This window comes from Platalea leucorodia (assembly GCF_965183815.1).
Source record: "Platalea leucorodia genome assembly, chromosome: 12".
NCBI classification, from domain to species: Eukaryota; Metazoa; Chordata; class Aves; order Pelecaniformes; family Threskiornithidae; genus Platalea; species Platalea leucorodia.
This window is the reverse complement of record NC_138834.1, coordinates 7,032,673-7,050,641: the sequence shown is the minus strand read 5'-3', so window position 1 is coordinate 7,050,641 and position 17,969 is coordinate 7,032,673. Positions and strand designations below refer to the sequence as shown.

Sequence of the window (17,969 nt, the reverse complement as noted above, 5' to 3'; positions counted from 1 at the left end):
CGGAGCCTAGTCAAGCGAACGGAGAGGCCGCTCGGCCACCGGGACGCGGCCCATCCCCGCGCAGGCAGCCGCCGAGCCCCCCGCACGCCCTCCCGCGCCCCTGAGGCGACAGCGGCCCCGGGGGCCCGCGCCTCTCTGCTCCCTCTCCTCAGCCGCCTGCCCGGGGCCGGGGGCCGCCTGAAGCCCCGCTCATCCCCGCCGGAGAGGCGGCTCGGCTCCCTCGGAGGGCGTGTGGGGCGGGAGGGGGGCGGGGGCTTTTTTCTTTTTTTTTCTGGCGGCTTTCCCTGCCTTTTTTTCCTTTTTTTTTTTTTTTAATTTTTTTTTCCTCCCCCTCCGGCCTCCTTCGGCAAGAGTGAGGCCGTGAGGTGGGCTCGGGGGCCCCTCTCTGTTGCGGGAGGGGGTCTATGGTGATAGGACGGGGGCGGTGGGGGAGAGAGCGAGGGGCTGAGGAGGGGGCTCGCCGCCGCGCCCGCCGCCGCTGAGGAGGAGGAGGAAGAAGAAGAAGAAGAGGCGAGGCACCATTTGCTGCTCCCTGCCCCAGCCATGGAGAACGCGCACACAAAGACTGTGGAGGAAGTTTTGGCATATTTCGGCGTCAACGAAAGCACCGGGCTCAGCCTGGAGCAAGTCAAGAAGCTGAAGGAGAAATGGGGCTCCAACGGTAGGTGAACCGGCCCCACGCCGCCCGCCTCCCTCCGCCGCGGGGATGCTGTCGCTGGCACTCGTCGTCTTTCCCCCCTCTGCTCCCTTTTCCACCCCTTTCTCTTTTTCGCTCATCCTTCTCGGGGCCCTGTTTCGAGGCCTATCGTGTGTGTATTTGCAAAGCCGGCATCTCTTACAGGACCCGGAATAGGAGCGAGGGAGAGAAGATGGCTGACTTGAACTCCACCTCGTGGGTTTCTTTCATACCCCAAGCTCACAGGGCTGCTTTGGGAAGGAGGATGTCACCTCCGTTTCCTTTCACCTTAACGGTGGGAAATCTTCTTCCATTCTGAAATGAAGCGCTGTGGTTTTTTTGTTTTTTTTTTTTGTCCGTCTTGACCTTCATTTTTCCCTGCTTTTCAGTGCCTTTCTGTCCCTTATTTTACATTCTTCTCTCGAGTCGGGGCACAGAATTCAGCCGATAAGGTGTTTCTTTTTTTTAATCCTTATTGCTTGGCCTTCCTCTAGTCCCTTTTGAACTCTTATGCCGTTGTGTAAAAATGAAAAGCTATGAGAAGATTATACGGTGGGGTTTTTTTTTAGCTTTAACACTGCTTTTGTGCCTCTTGAATTACTAAATCTAGTTGCGGGGAGATAAAAGGGAGAGCAGAAATAAGAAAATATCCTTAAAATGGAGGAAAGAATTCGAAGTATTTTGAACCGAGTTTGTTGGCTTGCCTTTTTTTAAGTGAATGTGGAGGAAAACCTTTTGTCAGAAAGCGTTTGAAAAGCATTTTGAGCCTTTGACCCTTTGTGTGCAGCAACAGCAGAAGTCCCACAGCTGGCTGGAGTGATGACTTGGCTGAATTATAACCCTTAGCACATTCCGGCTAACCTGTATGTGTCTTAAAATGCAAAACTATCGGGCCCATTGAGATGCTCTAATGAAAAGAGCCACCCTAATGGGGCTTTCAGTATGTCTGTCAAATCCAACCCAGTTGAGTGTGCAATTCAGGAACAGTATCTGGTGGATGCCTTACAATGCTCTAATGTGTTTCTTCAATGATTTCTTTTCTTTGACATGCTTCCTGGAAAAATCTTCCACTGACAGAGTTACCGGCTGAGGAAGGTAAGCGTGTTCATGAAATCTGCTAATTCTTCTTGATAAGTCATCATTTTTTTTTAATGGGCATAACTAAATGGCTTTGTTACATATTGCAGGAAAAACCTTACTCGAGCTTGTGATTGAACAATTTGAAGACTTACTAGTTAGAATTTTGTTGCTGGCAGCTTGCATATCTTTTGTAAGTATGAATTTTTTTTATTTCGTAGGCTTCCGTATTGCAGAATGACAGATGTTCCGATGTATAGGAACTGTACATAGTGAAGTTACTCTCTTTCTCAAAAGGTAGAAGTGTAAGATGTGAAGTAAACAGCTATCTCTTAAATTAGTTGCCTTGCGAAGAGGCTTCTGTATGCTGGAAAAGAAAATTTCAGGGAATCTTTTATTGCATGAGTCATAAGTACGTAACTACACTAGGCAGGTATTTTTAAAAGTGCTTCTCATTCAACCCAGTTTGCTTATTTGAGGTGGGATTTCCCAATGCTTTTGTTGGCTTTGAAAACTAACCTTGAGTAAGCGTTTAACTGGACATTCTTCTTGCCTTTGAGTTAATCGTTATCAAGCTCAATGTATAATCATTGGAAGACATTTTTGGATGCAGTGCAGACTGTAAATAGAATTTACATGGCGAATATTCCAGTTGCCTTCCCTTCCTGATAATAGCAAGGTGACAGTTGTTGCTTTTGACAGTGACAAGAATGATGACGGCTGTGATGGCACCATTGTTGACCAAATTTGGTAACTGACCTTTGGATAGTCCAGTCATTAAATGGACATCTTGCTTTGCATACAGGATTAAAAGAACAAGAACACTTTTAACTTTTTTTTTTTTTAAAGCATGTTTAGGCAATCTTTCTATATAACGTGTAAAGGGTGGTATGCGTTTGCTGGAAAAACTGGCGAACTGAGCAAAGGCTAAGTATAGAAGAAAGATGAAGGCTGTATGTCTTGGGGAGTTGGACAATAGAAAGAAAAGTGTGCAGAATATTAAATTGTTTAGGTAGGAGTAAAAGTTTATAGTAGACTTTGCCCTGGAATTGTAATTAACTACTTTAAAAAAAAAAAAAAAAAGAAATGCTGCAGCTCTTGGGGGGAGTGGAAATTGTGGTGACTCTTTAGCTAAGGGCAAGCTAATTAGGATGGGCAGAGGAGAATGTACTGTGAAGCTGTTCTGTTTGATGGGGGAAGGGTTGCCCTGTTGTGGGTGCTGCAGTATATGTTGTGCTGCTGCTCCTCCACCAAGAGAGGCTTTGGCTGTGCCCACACTGACACCCCTGCAAAGCGCTTTGGGTTTTGGTATGCATATACCATTACCAGCTGAGCAGTGATTGGCGGCATTGATCTTGACCATGGAGACAAATGTGCCTTACTCATTCTTCTGTTTCCTGGTGAGGAAACCAGACCGGCTATAGAAAATTGAGTAAACAGGTCATTCAAAAGATTTTTTTTTTTTTCTCTTCTTTCCCATTTTCCCCTCCCGGAGGGTGAGAAGGGGATGCATTTTTGTTCCTGAAAAGTCAGGAATGTTTTTCTCATCTCATGAGAGAGATGACAGTACAGAAGTTTGTTAGCCTTTGATGCCAAGGTACACCATTTGTTTTTATTATAACCAAGTAAATGAAAAATCAAATTCACCAAAGTTTAAGCTTTCGTTGATGAATCTGAGTAAGTATGGTACCAGACTGACAGAGGTCATACAACATACACTGCCAAGCCTGCTTTGAAAATTCGATTAGTAACTGGATTCAGTTTTTTTTCAGTATGCTTAATTTTCCTATCTAATTAAAGAGGAGACTGTAGTCTAATGGAATGTCAGATAGACCTGGGTTCCCTGGTTCTGTGTAACTGGCATTGTATGTGACCTTGGGCTACTGCTCTGCCTTTTCTGTCTCCTATTTAAGAGTTACAGATATCCACTCTAAATTGACATTAGTAGTAAAGATTTTCTCTTTTTGATGAAATGTAAAAGAAAAAAACAGATCTGTTATAATTCTGGTACTTTAAAAGCACTTCCCCTTTGTGTTTGTTTCTGGCTTTCTCCTTGCTCAGAAGGTGATCATCTGTTGTCTGTTTTTCTTAGGTTCTAACACTTTTTCTTGATGAAAGCATGTTAGAGACTTCTGTAGTAGCTGTAAAGAACTGTTGAGAATGTTGATATAAAGACTGTATTGCTGCAAAAATTGGATGTAATATCACCTGAATTCTGGTGTTCTGGAAATGTTTGAATGGAGTACATAGCTGCGTTAGGCTTGTGAACAGTAATTGTTCCATGAGAACACTTGAAAATATTACATTAAAAACTGGATTTATACATAGTGCTGAGATTACAAATTATGCTAAGTCATTCTTCTGATAGAACAACTTAATGCTAGAGATTAACTTCAGCATGTTTATTATGCTATCTTTTACAAGCCTTAGAAATTCAGGTTTTCCGTTCGTACTGTTGCAAGGCATGCAAAACTCCCAGTGCCTTAGAGATCTTGAAATGGATAATTAGACTTAAAATGGAGTCAGTTAAATTTGCGTTGGTTTTGGATGTTGAGTAATACTGTTGAGAGCGGCTCTTTAATGAGTCAAGACTTCTGGCTTTCTTGGGGGCAGCGTCAGATCCCACAGAATCGTACTGTAGAACTTAGTGAAGTGCTGATTCTCACTTCAATGACTGCTTTTTACTATGATTTATTGTTTGATAGACCGTAAACAGTAGCACTTGAGTAGAAAGTAGGAAATTGTAGAGCGTACCAACAGAAGTAAGGTTGGATAATGGCTCCTGTTTGAAATAACTTTCAACTGAAGACTTCAAGGCCTGGTGTATGTCCCAAAGGGATTTTTTGTCAAGATGCTCAAATAAGTAGTTTCCGTTGAATGACAAGGGATGGAAAAAGGTGGCTTACCAAGGACTTAAGAACACATGACCCCAAAAGCCCCCAAGTCTTTTGAGTTACTGGGGGGGGGGGGGGGCTGGGTGTTGGAATTGGGCATGAAGATACAGCACCGACTTCATTTCATTTTTTAAGGGTGTTGTTTTTTTTTTAAGTGTGTCACTGAAAACTTAGTCTAATTTGAATTTGGTTTTTCTGACAATCGAATAGAGTATGTACTTTGTGGTAGAGGCAGCAGATTTACGTGTGCTTTCAGGAAAGGCATAGGTGCTGGTAGGGCAGTGAATGTAGCAGTGTTCTTCACCAGCTGTACATCATCAATTAAAAAAAACATTGAAGATTCAGGTATGAGAGAGAGAGGATCTCAGGGTATATAGATCATTGTTTTGTGTTGCGGAAGCTTTTCTGGGAATTGTGTTGTGATCATAAATCATATTAGATTCTTACAATTATGACTGACTGCACTGAAACAGCCATCTTTAACATTGAGATCGGCATTAGATTTTTGTGCAAAAACATCCTCTCTTACATGCAGTATAAACTTCTGTGTTCAAAGTGCCTTTTGTGTCCTCTACTCCCACACCCCCTGTCAGGTATGTGTCAGTAAAATAAATCAGACTAACAGCTGAATCTGTGTCACCCTGGCTGATTGTAGGGGTCATATGCTGCCTGTTTGTTGGCTGTAGATACTATGTCCTACATTCCAAGTTGGAATTGCTGTTACAGATGTGCCTAGTTAGTAACAGCTTAAATTCTTACACTATTGTTTCTTTAGTATTTTTATTGGCCTTAAGTATGGCTTTTGAAGAGAAACAATATAAATAATTTCTGGTGGTGAATAAATGGATCTACGCATAGGCTTGGCCCTTATCTTGGTGGTGTGTCGAATCTGTGAAGCCTATGCAGAAATAAACCTGTAGAGTGTATCTCAGCAGTTCAAGGCCCTTCATAGCCTGACTTTCTTGGTGCAAGTAAGGGGATGTTTAATTTTCCATGCACTATGGCTTTTAATTCTTGCTACTTCTGGAGCATGTACTCAAATCTACAGTATTTACATAAAAGAACAGCTTTCTTTGCTGTGTAAATGACAAGTTGCAAGATGTTACCTGTGTATCTGATGTAGAATAATTATTTGGTAAAGTATATATATGCTTTAAACAGTGATGTATGCTTAACCATGCAGTCTTGTCTTTGCATCACACTTACAGTGAATTTTCTTCTGCAAGATGCAGCGTAGACTATAAACTCTACCAAAAAATTAAGTATTAAAAAGATGGTTAAATACAGCATCCGAAGAGCATTCCTCTTTTTTTCTTTTCGTTTTTTTTTTTTTTCCCCGATTATTTCTTTGATTCCTAAGCTGACTTAGAAGTCAATGTTCTGGGAATGTTTTCTACTAGCAGATATCCATGTTTAGATTAAAACAATATATCGTGATTTAGTCCAGAACTTATTATAGCCTGTAAATTAGCATGAGTACAGCCTAACCTGCGTTAAAAGGTGAACAAAGCTACTCTTGGAGTGAGATGTGTCAGTAAAAATGTTGCAGGCTTTGCCCTGAAATCACCCCAAAAGCTACCTGTTAAGGTCAGTAGCAGTGAGTATGTGGCATAAGATAAGGATTGCTGTAGTACATTACACTGGCACGCTTTTAGCTAAACTCTGATTACTCAATAGCACCTGAGATACCAACTGATGGTTAGGGTGAATAAACTGTGAGAAGCAATTGCAATTCCGTTTTACTTTGTAGAAATTAAACTGTGGGTGCTATGTATCTTTATTTTTTCCCTTATTGCTACGCTGATCACAGGAATGTATTTATTTTCAGAAATACGGAATAGCATATCTGATGGGTGCTTACAATCTGCTAACCCAGTAAATTTCTTAGTTTTGTACTTATATTTGTGGTCAAGCCCCCCCCCCCCGCCTTGGGTAGCAAATAAAAAAAAAAAAAATCTCTACTGAATAATGGAACTAAAATGGGGAGGTTTTTCTTTAGTATTTCCTGGTGTTCAGTATAACTGACATGGAACAAGTATCAGGACTACAAAAAAATAGTTTGCATCTGCTTAATTTTAAGCTAATTTGTATTGAAAAGAAAAATCACTAAAAGAGGGTTTTCTGAGCTGTCGTTAGTACTCTGTCCAAAATATACTAAGTCTTAATTCACAGCATCCTGTGAGAAGAAAGCTCTCTTAAAAGCAGTCCATGGTTTTACATGACCTGCTTCAATTAGTCCAGGGCTTTTCGTTAGGATGAGATCTTACTGTCCCAGCTTGCTTCTAAGTTTCCATTGTCAAAATGAAAAACAAACGAAAAAACTTGTTAGGTTGCTGACAACAAACTGTTTGCTTTTCCTCTGTTAGTGGTAAGCGGGTACAGCCTGCTGGGCAACAGAATTCTATCTTGAAAGAACCATTCTTTACTCGAATTCTGGTTTTGTTAATTAATGATAAATAGTCAGCTGAGACAACTTGCCTCCATAACTTATCTTACAATACAGAGATACTTAACTTGTAGAAATGCGAAAAGCTGTAAGGACACTTCTGCTCTTCTAGCTGTTTTCATCAGTAGCCACTTTATTGCTGGCTGACTTCTGCATTGTCCCTCTGCCCCTTTTCACAAATATCCATGAAAACTAAGTGCTATTTGCCCATCACTGTGTATTTTTTGGCTTAGTGTACTGCAGGTCCCCCCCATTAGGCTTTGATTGAAACAGGCTTCTGCAAGCCACGGCTCTAGCAGCCCTAAAGCAAATATGCTGAATGAAAGTTGTCCTTTAAGCTGCTTGCGTCGGCTGTTGATATGGGACTTTTATGTCTTGCTATTAATTTCCCTTATATTTTCAGACTTGCATTTCTCTTGAGCAATTATCTTACTCTCTTTTGCCTGCTCTTCTAAGCTTCTTAAATACACGGTAACGCTACTTACGGATTGTATTGCCTGAACAGTACATTGGAGATCAATGACCTGGAAATTAATCTGTTCTACATGTGAGTCTTAAAGTGATTAGGGCTGAAATATGGTGGGGCCCTTCTGAGTAGTAGTCAAATAAAAGATCTCTCATTGTAAACCTCTCCAGGGTCTTAAAAGTGTGCTAGTGGAAACTTCATGACAAGGACTCAGTGCCTTGGACAAGAATTGTCTGGTCTCTACCAGGCTTCAGCATATGATCCGATGTTACTAAAAACACCTAGTTAAATACTTGTATCCCTTGTTCTGCTTTCTCTTTGGTTTTTACTGTGGGTTTGTTTTTACTTCAGGCTACTGTGAAATAATAAACATGATCTGTTACAGCAATATGTGTTGTGTATCACAAGTGTCCTAAAGGGAGTGTTAATATAGCTGTAGGCTGCTATAACAGAACCAAGACCTCACAATGTATGCTGTTATTTGTATATTCACTAAAACATTCTAGAACTAGAGCTTAGATTGTTCCACTGTTCATAATTGTGTGGAAACTTTTTGGGGGAGAAATGTGTGTTGCTGGCTTCCAGGATTAACTAGATACTTAATTTTAATCTGGTCACAGATTGATAATTTTGGCAAAACAAAAACCAGTGAAGATCTAAAAATTGGATCCGTACTGTCAGGATCTCTAATCTGAGTTCATCTGCTCTTTTTGAAATAATGGCTTATTGAAAGAAAAGATGCCTTGAAAACTTAATTTTGGTTCTCCTTGACATACTTGGATCTTGCTGTCCTCGTAGCTGCTTTCCTTAGCTCTTAAAGTTGCAGGCTTTCTCAATGTTATTTTACAACACACGTGGTCTTCAGTCTGAAAAGATTATGGTTTAGCATTGTGTAAAGCAGATGTTTTATTCCAGTTAACCTTGTAGGTGCCTGCTCTGTTCAGAACATCATAAAATGATCGAATTTACTTGCTTTGTTGGAAACAAAATGGGCTCTACAGAATTCCAATAAAGAAAAGGAGGGAAGAAACAGATACTAAGCAGCTTTTCTGATGGCAGCGTGTGACCTTGTATATGCCAAGAAAACTGGAAATGTACCGTTAGCCATTTCTGTAGCTCCACTGGAGGCAGCAGTGCTGGTGCAGAATAGAAGCTGTCCGTGATATAAGGGGTAATGCATGGAGCGAAGACTACGATGTCGACTGTTGACTGCTCTAGCAGGTCAAATGGCAGAAGTTGTTACTGGGGATTGGAGATTAGTGGTGTGGGAGGAGCGAAGAAATACTGAGATGTAGAGAGCGTAAGAGATCCTAACTAAATCTCTTCTCCAGAGGGATTACACAGACCCTCAAAATGTTGTGTTGCCAGTTGGAATGTTTCAGTCTTACTAATCATAACCTGGATCTTATAAGTTCATCCTTTTGCAATAAAATTTGTTGTTGTATTGAATTTGCTTGACAGTCTGTTTTCTGCTTGAGGCTTTCATGCTGCTGCTCCTTCCTTTTAACATCCTGGAGTGTTTCACAATTGAGCAATAGCTCTGAGCAGCATGTTGGTGGAATTATGGCGCTTGCTTTAGTAACGGTTTGCTCGCTGCAGTCTTCTAGTGATTCAGCGTGCTGTTGCCTGACTACTAGCCCTAATTATCTCAACACGTTGTTCCTATTTACTGTTGCTTTCCAGGCTTCCTGTTGCTCAACATGTTGACGAAAAAGCTCTTCCTCTCTGGTCATGTTAGCTTGACTTTTCTTTGGTAACTACAGAACTCTGCAGAGCCCCTGACATATACCCATTCAAGTCAAGTGAATGGCAGAAGCCTAAAACTAGAGAGTAATTCTAAAGCAAATGAATTAAAGTCTATGTGGAGCCTTTTATGCAAGTCCTCAAGCTGCTTTACTTTTAAAAATCCAGTTTTAATTTGAGTTTTATCAGCTACTCAGCTCAGAATTCAACTTCAGATGTAACTATACAATTCACTTAGATGCTTCAATAAGACACTACCTGTATTTAAATAAGTAGATGCTTATTTTTCATTTCTACTTACTGAAAACTTGTAAAGCTGTTTCCATTTGTGTGTCTTAAGTTATTCGTAAGGAACAATTAACTTGGTTAAAACTCAGATTCTGGCAAAATTTTAGTGTTCTAAGTAGACAAACTAATCTGTCTGCATCCTGTTTTAGACAGTAATGAAAAATTTTTTGAAACTTTTAATTGCCGTAGCTTGTTGTCACAACTTCTGCTTTAATTTGTGAAGCAAAAGTAGCAATAGGTTTCCCAAATAAATAGCTTGCTCCTTTAAAAGAAGAGCAGCCTTGGAAATGAACTTCGTACTACTTTAGTAAGGATTCTTTTTCTCCTTTTTCACTGCATATTGCCAACTCATTCATGAACTACAAAACTACATCTTGGAAGATTGAGGGGTTTCAAAAATTGCTCAAGTCTAAGCAGTCGAACCTCAAGCTGAAATTTACTGGGTCGTAAGTTTGCGAGGTGTCTGTGTAAATCGCTAATTTGAATCATGTTTGTCTTACAGGTCCTGGCCTGGTTTGAAGAAGGTGAAGAAACAATCACAGCATTTGTAGAGCCTTTTGTAATCTTACTTATATTAGTAGCCAATGCAATTGTGGGAGTGTGGCAGGTATGCAGATATTTTTACAACATCAAATCACAAATGTTTTGGGTTTTTTTGGCTTAAGAGGAAAGACTGTGCAGTGTAGCGTCAGGTCCTTAATACAATGTAAGTAATATGTGTCGCTAACTTTAGATTCCTGAGAGTCAGCATACCATAAAACTTCTGGACAGAAAGCGTTGACTTTAAGGTAAAATGAAAGCTTCAGAAGTATTGCCAAAAAGGCGAAGTGCCCGTCAGTGTGTTTGGCCACACACCGTTGAACACGTGAACTAGGCAGTCCGGAATGAAGGCCTGAAATCAGGAAATAAATCAAATCTTGCAAAGCTAAGAAACAATTAATTGGATCGGCTTGCAAAAAAAAGGGGTTTGTCCCAACTAAGGAACCAAAGGTGGAATGCTTGTAATCTAGTTTCTTGTCTGTTTCCTCTTGAGACAAATGCTATTATTAATATGTTTGATACAGTATTAATTCTTTCTATTCAATTACTATAGTACCTATTAAGTGTACAGCTAAAGACTGCATGTCTGTCAAAAGGCAGAAGTTTCTTCTGAAAACAACATCTAAATACCATGAAATTTTTCCTACATTATCAGTTGTGAGATTAATTAGATGGCTTTTTATAAATCGTATCAGCAGTAGCATGTTCTAAGACTTCTTGAGATGCCAAAACAAAATTGTTCATATAACTTTAGTTTACTAATTTGATCACTTCAGACAGCATGTTTTATTAGAATTGTTTTTCTGCAGATAAAAAGTATTCTAGGATTTTCAGGGTAACTTAAGGTTCTTTGTAAGGTTGGTTTTGAGTGGGTTTTTTTGTTTTGTTTTGTTTTTTTTTTAAAGGGGTGGTGTTAATGTGACAGTTACTTGCTATCTTAGCAAGTCAGGTTTCATGCTTCTAAAAAAACCAACCAAACAAAAAACACAAAAAAAACAAACAAAAAACACAAAAAACCAACCAACCAACCAAACCCAAACAAACCCGAAGCACAAGCCCCAAAACTGTCCAAAATAACAAGAAAAATTAAGAGGAGGAGCCCTATTAAACACATTAGAGAGGAGCCTATGCACTGGAAGCCACCAGGCGTGGCATTGCTGCACATTCTGTTTTGTGCTAGCGCAAATAAGCTGGTTGAAGACTAACCCTCAAAAAAATCAGTTTTTAGCAGTATCCAGCTTGCTGTGCAACTGCTAGAGCCGGTATGGTGCAAAGAGGTAATGTCGATCAAGGGATGATGGCATTGCCCCCTTAAGTGTAATTTTCTATTTAAATCTGCATAAAACAATTGCGCAAGAATTAATCTTTAACTTGAAACTTTGAGTTAGAATTTTGCGTGTAGTAATTGTAAGTATGAAATGTAAAGCAATCTGTATAGTTCGGGTATTTTCTTGTGTAGTTGTATACCCTGTTGTAGGAAATAACCAATTTTTTTCGGACATGATAGTGTGCAAAGAATACTTATCTCTCTCTCTCTACGTGCAGTGAACTTAATTGTGAAACAGAATGGCTGTACAGATCAAATGACTCATTCCCTTGTTTTAATGGGCATGGAAAATAAGTCACAGTACGTAGTCTCCACCCATAAATGTATCTGTTTCTACAGGTACTAGATGTGAGCAACTGAGTCATTGCCTTAGCTCTGCCCTCCTCAACCTTTCCTCTCACGTGCCCTTTTCCCAAAGTGCCATCTGCTAGTGCTTCATTGGTTGGCAAGATAGTCTAACTACCATAACTTCAAGGAAACTGGGAACAAAAAGATAGAGTCAACACACTGAGCTGGCTGTCCTAGCTGAGTCTTGTTTAATTCTTTCTTGTTTCTCCTTTTTGAAGGAAAAGTTCTGTTTAACTGACCTTCCAGTTGCGGGGCTTTCTTTTGTACCTTTGAGGTTTTGCCTAATGTTAACTCGGTTAATCCACAGAAAAGCAATATCAGCATTATTGTGCTGAGGAGCAGAATTAATTTACCTGGTGGAATATGAGGCTAGTATTAATTATAGCTTTATAGGTCTGCGCTGGTATCGCTGCTGCGCTGCCTGACACTGAGCTGTGCCATGTAAACATTAGTCCTTCAAGATGGTTTTGGTAATGCTGGTTTTCAGCTTCATTGTTATGTAGAAGTACCTAGTACCTCAGTCTTTGAATTTCTAACGATTAGGTTTCTGCTCTGACACGTGCAGGAGGAAGTTTTTATTACCTGGAAAGGCTGGTATATATTTGAAGTGCAGACATTCTAAAAACTATGTGCGCCCTTACATTATCTATAATAATCAGGACTATATGACGTTTGTCTCGTCAATAGGCTGGAAAATAAGTTACTTCTCAAAGAGCTAGAGAAGGAGTACTGATAGCTGTTGGTTTCTTATGTTGTCCTTTATCTAGGTGGCATCACGATGTTGATATCGATCTCTGGTAGTGCTTAGCTGAGAGAACTGTGCTTGAGACAGGAAAGCTATTGTGCTAGTGTTAGTGGAAATAAAAAGGTTGTCATGTGTGGGGATTCATCTAAGTTTGTAAACTGTTAAGAGACTCTGGGGAAGCTTCTAGTCTGTATGCTTTAATTTCACTTTAGTGTGACTTGATTTGCTGAAACGAAGTTGATAATACGCTGTTTGAGCTTTGTCTTAACTTCACGCTTGATTTCTATTAGTAAATGAAATTCAGTAGCACTAGTCCACTCCAGTCTGAGTCTAAGCTGCTCCAGCTGGTAAGGTACAGAATTAAGACTGTATCCGTGAGTCTTAATTCTGCTTCGTGCCTTTTTTTATGTCAAAAAGCATCCATGTTACATAGAACTCTGTGTGGCCTGCCTGTAACAAGACACAGTGGCTATTCTTGATGGGGAACACTGCAGCGTTTGAATAAACAACTTCTAGGTTCTAAATGCCCACTAATATCTGAATTACGTTGTAATGATTTCCAGTCAGCAACCTCATAAGGGGAGGGGTCACATAATTTTCTGTATTAATAAGTGTAGCTGAGCTGAGTCAGTAGTATTCATATGATAATGCGTTTGAAAAATCGGATCTGACATACGTATTTTTTACTTGAGGGCTTTTAAAGTTACACATTTTTTTGCTGTCTTTTAGGAAAGAAATGCTGAAAATGCTATTGAAGCTCTTAAAGAATATGAACCAGAAATGGGCAAAGTATATCGACAAGACCGAAAAAGTGTACAGAGGATTAAAGCAAGAGACATTGTCCCAGGTGATATTGTAGAAGTGGCAGGTAAGACTCATTTATGTAGTACATACATGTATTAGCACACTATTATAAAGTTGTTGTGGGGGCCTTATCTTAATGATTTGAGGCCCTGGGGGGAGTTTCAAAGATGCCTAAGTATATGCATCACTTACGAACAATCTTGCTTCTGTTCATCTGTAATTATCTTAAATGTGCATTTGCACTGAGGGGATTGTTTTTCAAATTGCCACTTAGTTTAATTGGTAGGTCTAAAAGCATCTTAATTGGAGTACAGGTTTTAACACTTGTCAGGACTCTCAAATTTTATTTTCTAAAGTCTGTTTTCCGAGTGTCTTATAACTTGTCTGTTTTCTATCACAAAATACTCTCTTTTCCTTGCTTTTAAATGGGTTCAGTTTCCTTAGGTTCTGGAATGCAGAGATTTTTTTTTTTTTTTTTAGTCACACTCTGTTCCTTAAGGAAAGATAACTTCATCTGAAGGTTTTTTCCAACTTACAATTGTAGTAGCAGTGCCTTTCAACTTCTCTTCACAAATGTCTTCCTTTGTCCTCTCAGCTAGTATGACTGGCATGTGACATCATTGGTTTCTCTTCTTTCATAAATCTTTATTGCTTCTTTTGCCTTTTGATGCGTATAAGACCGCAAATAGAGAACTATACAAAGCAGAGCTTCCTTTTTCTCTGGTGTAAGCATTTGAAGTACCAGTCTTAAAAGATTGGACTTTTGCATCAAGCTTTCTAATAATTCAGATTTGCTCTAAAAGGTGTATCTTTATTTGGAAGGAGTGCAAAAATAGAAGTATCGTATACTTATAGCTAAAACTCCTTCATTTTGGTGATAATGCCATACCAATACCTTCTTTAAACTGGGCTTGTCAGTGACTTTATCGTTTCTGATTCCTTCCCAGATAAAACTAGGTGGTTCTTGTTCAGTGTCAGGAGTGATTGCATACTCGTATTTTTAGGTCATTATCAACTGTTAACTGAGTGATTTGTTCCTTTGGGAACAATTTAGGGTGTACATCAAACTTTTTGTTCCACTAGTGTCACTTTGCTTTTAGAGGTGGTAGCCGTCTCAAGAGGAGATAAATATATACCCTTAAATTTGACTATCCTCCTATTTTAATTAGCAGGCAGAGAGTATGCACTCAAAATGAAGTTGGTGTTGGCTGTCTGCCCAGCTCTCATTCCTTGAGAAACTTTAACATTTGCTGAGCCCTGTTTAGAGCCTCTGTTTTGTGCATAGGATGATTCAGCTGCAGCAGCCCTGGCTGGGGTAATTCAGAGTGTGAATCTCATGAAGGCTGAAGCTAGTTTCCTCTTAGCATCTGTTGGTGAAGAACAAGTGCAAATACAAAGTGCTGATAGCTGAAATAAAGGGTGAATTGTGATACCTTGTCACTTACTCTGCTGTTTTGACTCACTGTTACTGCACTGTACAGTTAAATCCGTGAGTTCTGCAATGAGATTTCATTTAAGCAGCTGAGGTTTTCTGCATCCTTTTGAGGCAAACAGAACTGTATAAATTACAGATTCTGCAGTGGATGTCTAGTCCAAATCTTGATCCTCTTTTTAAGTGTCAGCAATAGAATGGTAGTTTTGGAAGCAGTTTATATCATGGGAATACATTGGGGTTGTGTTTTTTGGTACTTCAAAGTAGTATTGGTAGAATTGCAAGTTGATGACTGTATTTTGTACTGGTTTGGGATATCTCACTAAGGAAAAATGCTGGTGTTCGCTGCTTTGCCAGGTGTCTAGAGCACAGAAAATTTCTGCTTGATTCTTTGCTATTTCAGAAGAGGTGGAGATTGCATTTTCATCTTACAGAAAAAGACAAAGCTAAATTTGTATGTGAAACAGCTGGGGATGTGTGAGCTTGTACTTACCTTGCTATATATTGTTGGTATCAATAAAATCAATTACTTGTGCCATCTCTTTAAGGGGCCTGTGTCTGAAGGCGAGAAATGAATTGGAAATAAACTGCTGACTAGCATGCCTATAACACTAGGTGGTCTTAAACATAGTATCCTATTTTTCATAGGGTTACTATTGCATTTAAGACAGGTGGTCTACCTTGTTGACTGACTGTAGAAGCTCATGCTAGTTAAAATATTCAGTTAAACTGGTGGGTCAAACAGTCCCAAGCTAGTCTTAAGCACTCATCATATTTTTCTTACATTGGCAAATATAATCAACTGCAGCTTCACGTGAAGGTAACTAAGTGTAAGTCATGTGGATGTTTAATACAGAAATAAGTGCTTCAGTGTAATATGAACTCTGATACTGAAACAATAAATTCTAACAGTAGACAATAATGAAATTTTAATTGTAATCAAACTCGGAAAAGCTACTGACCAAGTAGAGAAGAGCAATACACTGTGTACCAGTGTTAGTGTCAAGACCTGGAGGTGAGAGAGACTGTGTGCATGCCTGTGCCTCAAGTGTAAGAGTACTGCGATGGCCTTTGACATGGTGTTTGCAAAAAGATGACCATGTAGGGAAGTGACAGAGCACTTCATACTAGGATACATATCTGGCTATGGAATTCTAGGCAAAGTGCCAATGACATTTGTGTGTCCAGGCAAATATCTTTCAACCGAGTGGCATAAATAACCAGGTGATAGGTTTCTCCCCTATGCTGATACCTGATTTTGAACAACTTTCTACAGGGCTTCCATTACAAAATACTTGTATTTAATGCTATAACAGCTTTGTTAATTTGAAGTAGCTGTATGTGGGTCTGATGCAGAGATAACTCTTTGTTTTAGGAATCGGTAGATTGGTATTGCAGTTCAGGGGAAGCGGGGGGAATATATTTGCCTCTTTACATTGCAAGAGTTCCCTGAGAATAAGTAGCATTAATCCATTTCCGAAATCATTTGGTATTTTCAGTAGTTTTGAACCCATTAAAGATAACCTGGTTGGCTTAGCGTAACCCAAAGACAGTGCAATAATGGTTTATATTAATTAATTTTTATTCTGGCTCCTTAGGCTGTTTGTAGAGTTTGACTGCATTCATTATATAGACTATTCAGTCTGCCTCATAGCCTTCTAAAATACAGCTCCTGAAAGATATTTTCTTTAACTGATCTGTCAACAGGGGAAACGGATGCTGGTTGATTTGACTTGAAGTAATAGGGGGAAACTTCAGGTCTGCATTGTCACCTCGCAGTAAATAGGGAGTAACCCGAATTAGCTTATCCCTCAAGCGGTAGATAGCCTACTGTCTTACGTGTCTCTTGGGGATCAGTGTGCCTACAGATGCTGCAGAACACTTGATGAGCAATTACTGGTCCTTATGCCTCGTAGCTAACAAATGCAACATAAATGCTACACTAAAATTTTGCAGGTGTACTTGCAGAGACTGTAGCTTGCTCAAGACTGTGCAGATGTGAATTTCTTAACTCTATATGTTAAGAAGACTTCCTTCCCTGTCCACTTAAGCAGAGATGGTGGAAAAGATACTGTACAATCAACAGGAACTCTTTGGGATGAAGTTGGGATTACAGGTTTGGGATGTATGCCTTAAATTTGCTTGCAGGTGGGCATGCTTCTCAGAACTGTAGTGTATAAGGGTTACTAAGCTGCACTGTTTGTTTCTTAGAATTGATGAACTGAAAAAAATCCAGATGCTGTCCTCAAATGGCTTTTCAGTTTGCCTGTCTTAAAATGGATTATCGCGCTGCTATAAAAGCTTAAGTTTACTCAAGGATGCACTCTAAATTGGTAACTAGTGGCTATCTTAATAGATTAAAGATATCCTTTGTTTTAGTTCAGGTTTTGTTTGCCTTTGTTAAAGTGGCATTTTAAAGAGAAACAGCATGGCCTTAGTTCTTAGAAGTGTTGTATGAAGTCCAGTCTGACAAATTGGATAAACTGGTCGCAAATAATTTATTTTTAAAGAAGCACATTTGGGAACAGAGATGAGCTTTGTTCACTTCCGTTGTATTTTCCTGTCTAAAATGTTATATTTTAGATACAGCATATCTGACTTTCTGTAATTTAATAAATGAATGTTCATTTGTTGCAATCTGTAAGTGACCAAACTGGGGTCACAGTAGTTCCTCTTTTCCCTGAAGTGCTGAAAGATGGTTTTTGTCATCCGTTATTATATTTGTAAGTACTCAACAGCTTAAAGATACAGAGTTCCCAGAAGCTGTTGCTTATTAAATTAGTGTGTATTCCAGAAGACCTAGTTTTCCGTTTATACCTGGCATAAAGTATGCAAGAACTACTTTCTGAGGCTAACTGCAGAGCACTTTAAGACTCTTCCTAAAGCATAGGTGCCTCATAATTAAGGCAAGATAAATTTGGGGGTGAAGGAGATTGGGAAGGAAGATTCTTAAGGTGAATTATGTCACACTCCAATGTGGTTATGAAGAGCTACAGGTTCTCCCTGATAGTGTAAGCAACAAACATTGATGTTGCAGATCTTGCTCCAAAACATCTGGGTCCTTGCACCTGTGTTACTTTTCTAATAACTAGAAGTGATTTTCAGACTCAGTGCTAGAGATGCAGGTTTACTTTTTTTGGAAAAAGTATTGAGATTGGGAAAAAAAAAAAATGAAAAGGATGG

The 17,969-nt window shown here is 39.5% G+C and overlaps 1 protein-coding gene across 2 annotated transcripts in view; it reads left to right on the top strand.

Annotated features, from left to right (window-relative positions):
- The first annotated feature begins 448 nt into the window (after positions 1 to 448).
- Positions 449 to 17,969, top strand: part of ATP2A2 (ATPase sarcoplasmic/endoplasmic reticulum Ca2+ transporting 2) — a 49,124-nt gene continuing 31,603 nt past the window's right edge. For both annotated transcript variants that reach the window (XM_082325471.1, XM_082325470.1), the window contains exons 1-5: positions 449 to 661; positions 1,754 to 1,771; positions 1,864 to 1,946; positions 10,093 to 10,197; positions 13,280 to 13,418. In XM_082325471.1, the coding sequence (XP_082181597.1) occupies positions 544 to 661; positions 1,754 to 1,771; positions 1,864 to 1,946; positions 10,093 to 10,197; positions 13,280 to 13,418 (463 nt within the window). In that variant the 5' untranslated portion in view covers positions 449 to 543. The remainder of the gene's footprint in view (positions 662 to 1,753; positions 1,772 to 1,863; positions 1,947 to 10,092; positions 10,198 to 13,279; positions 13,419 to 17,969) is intronic.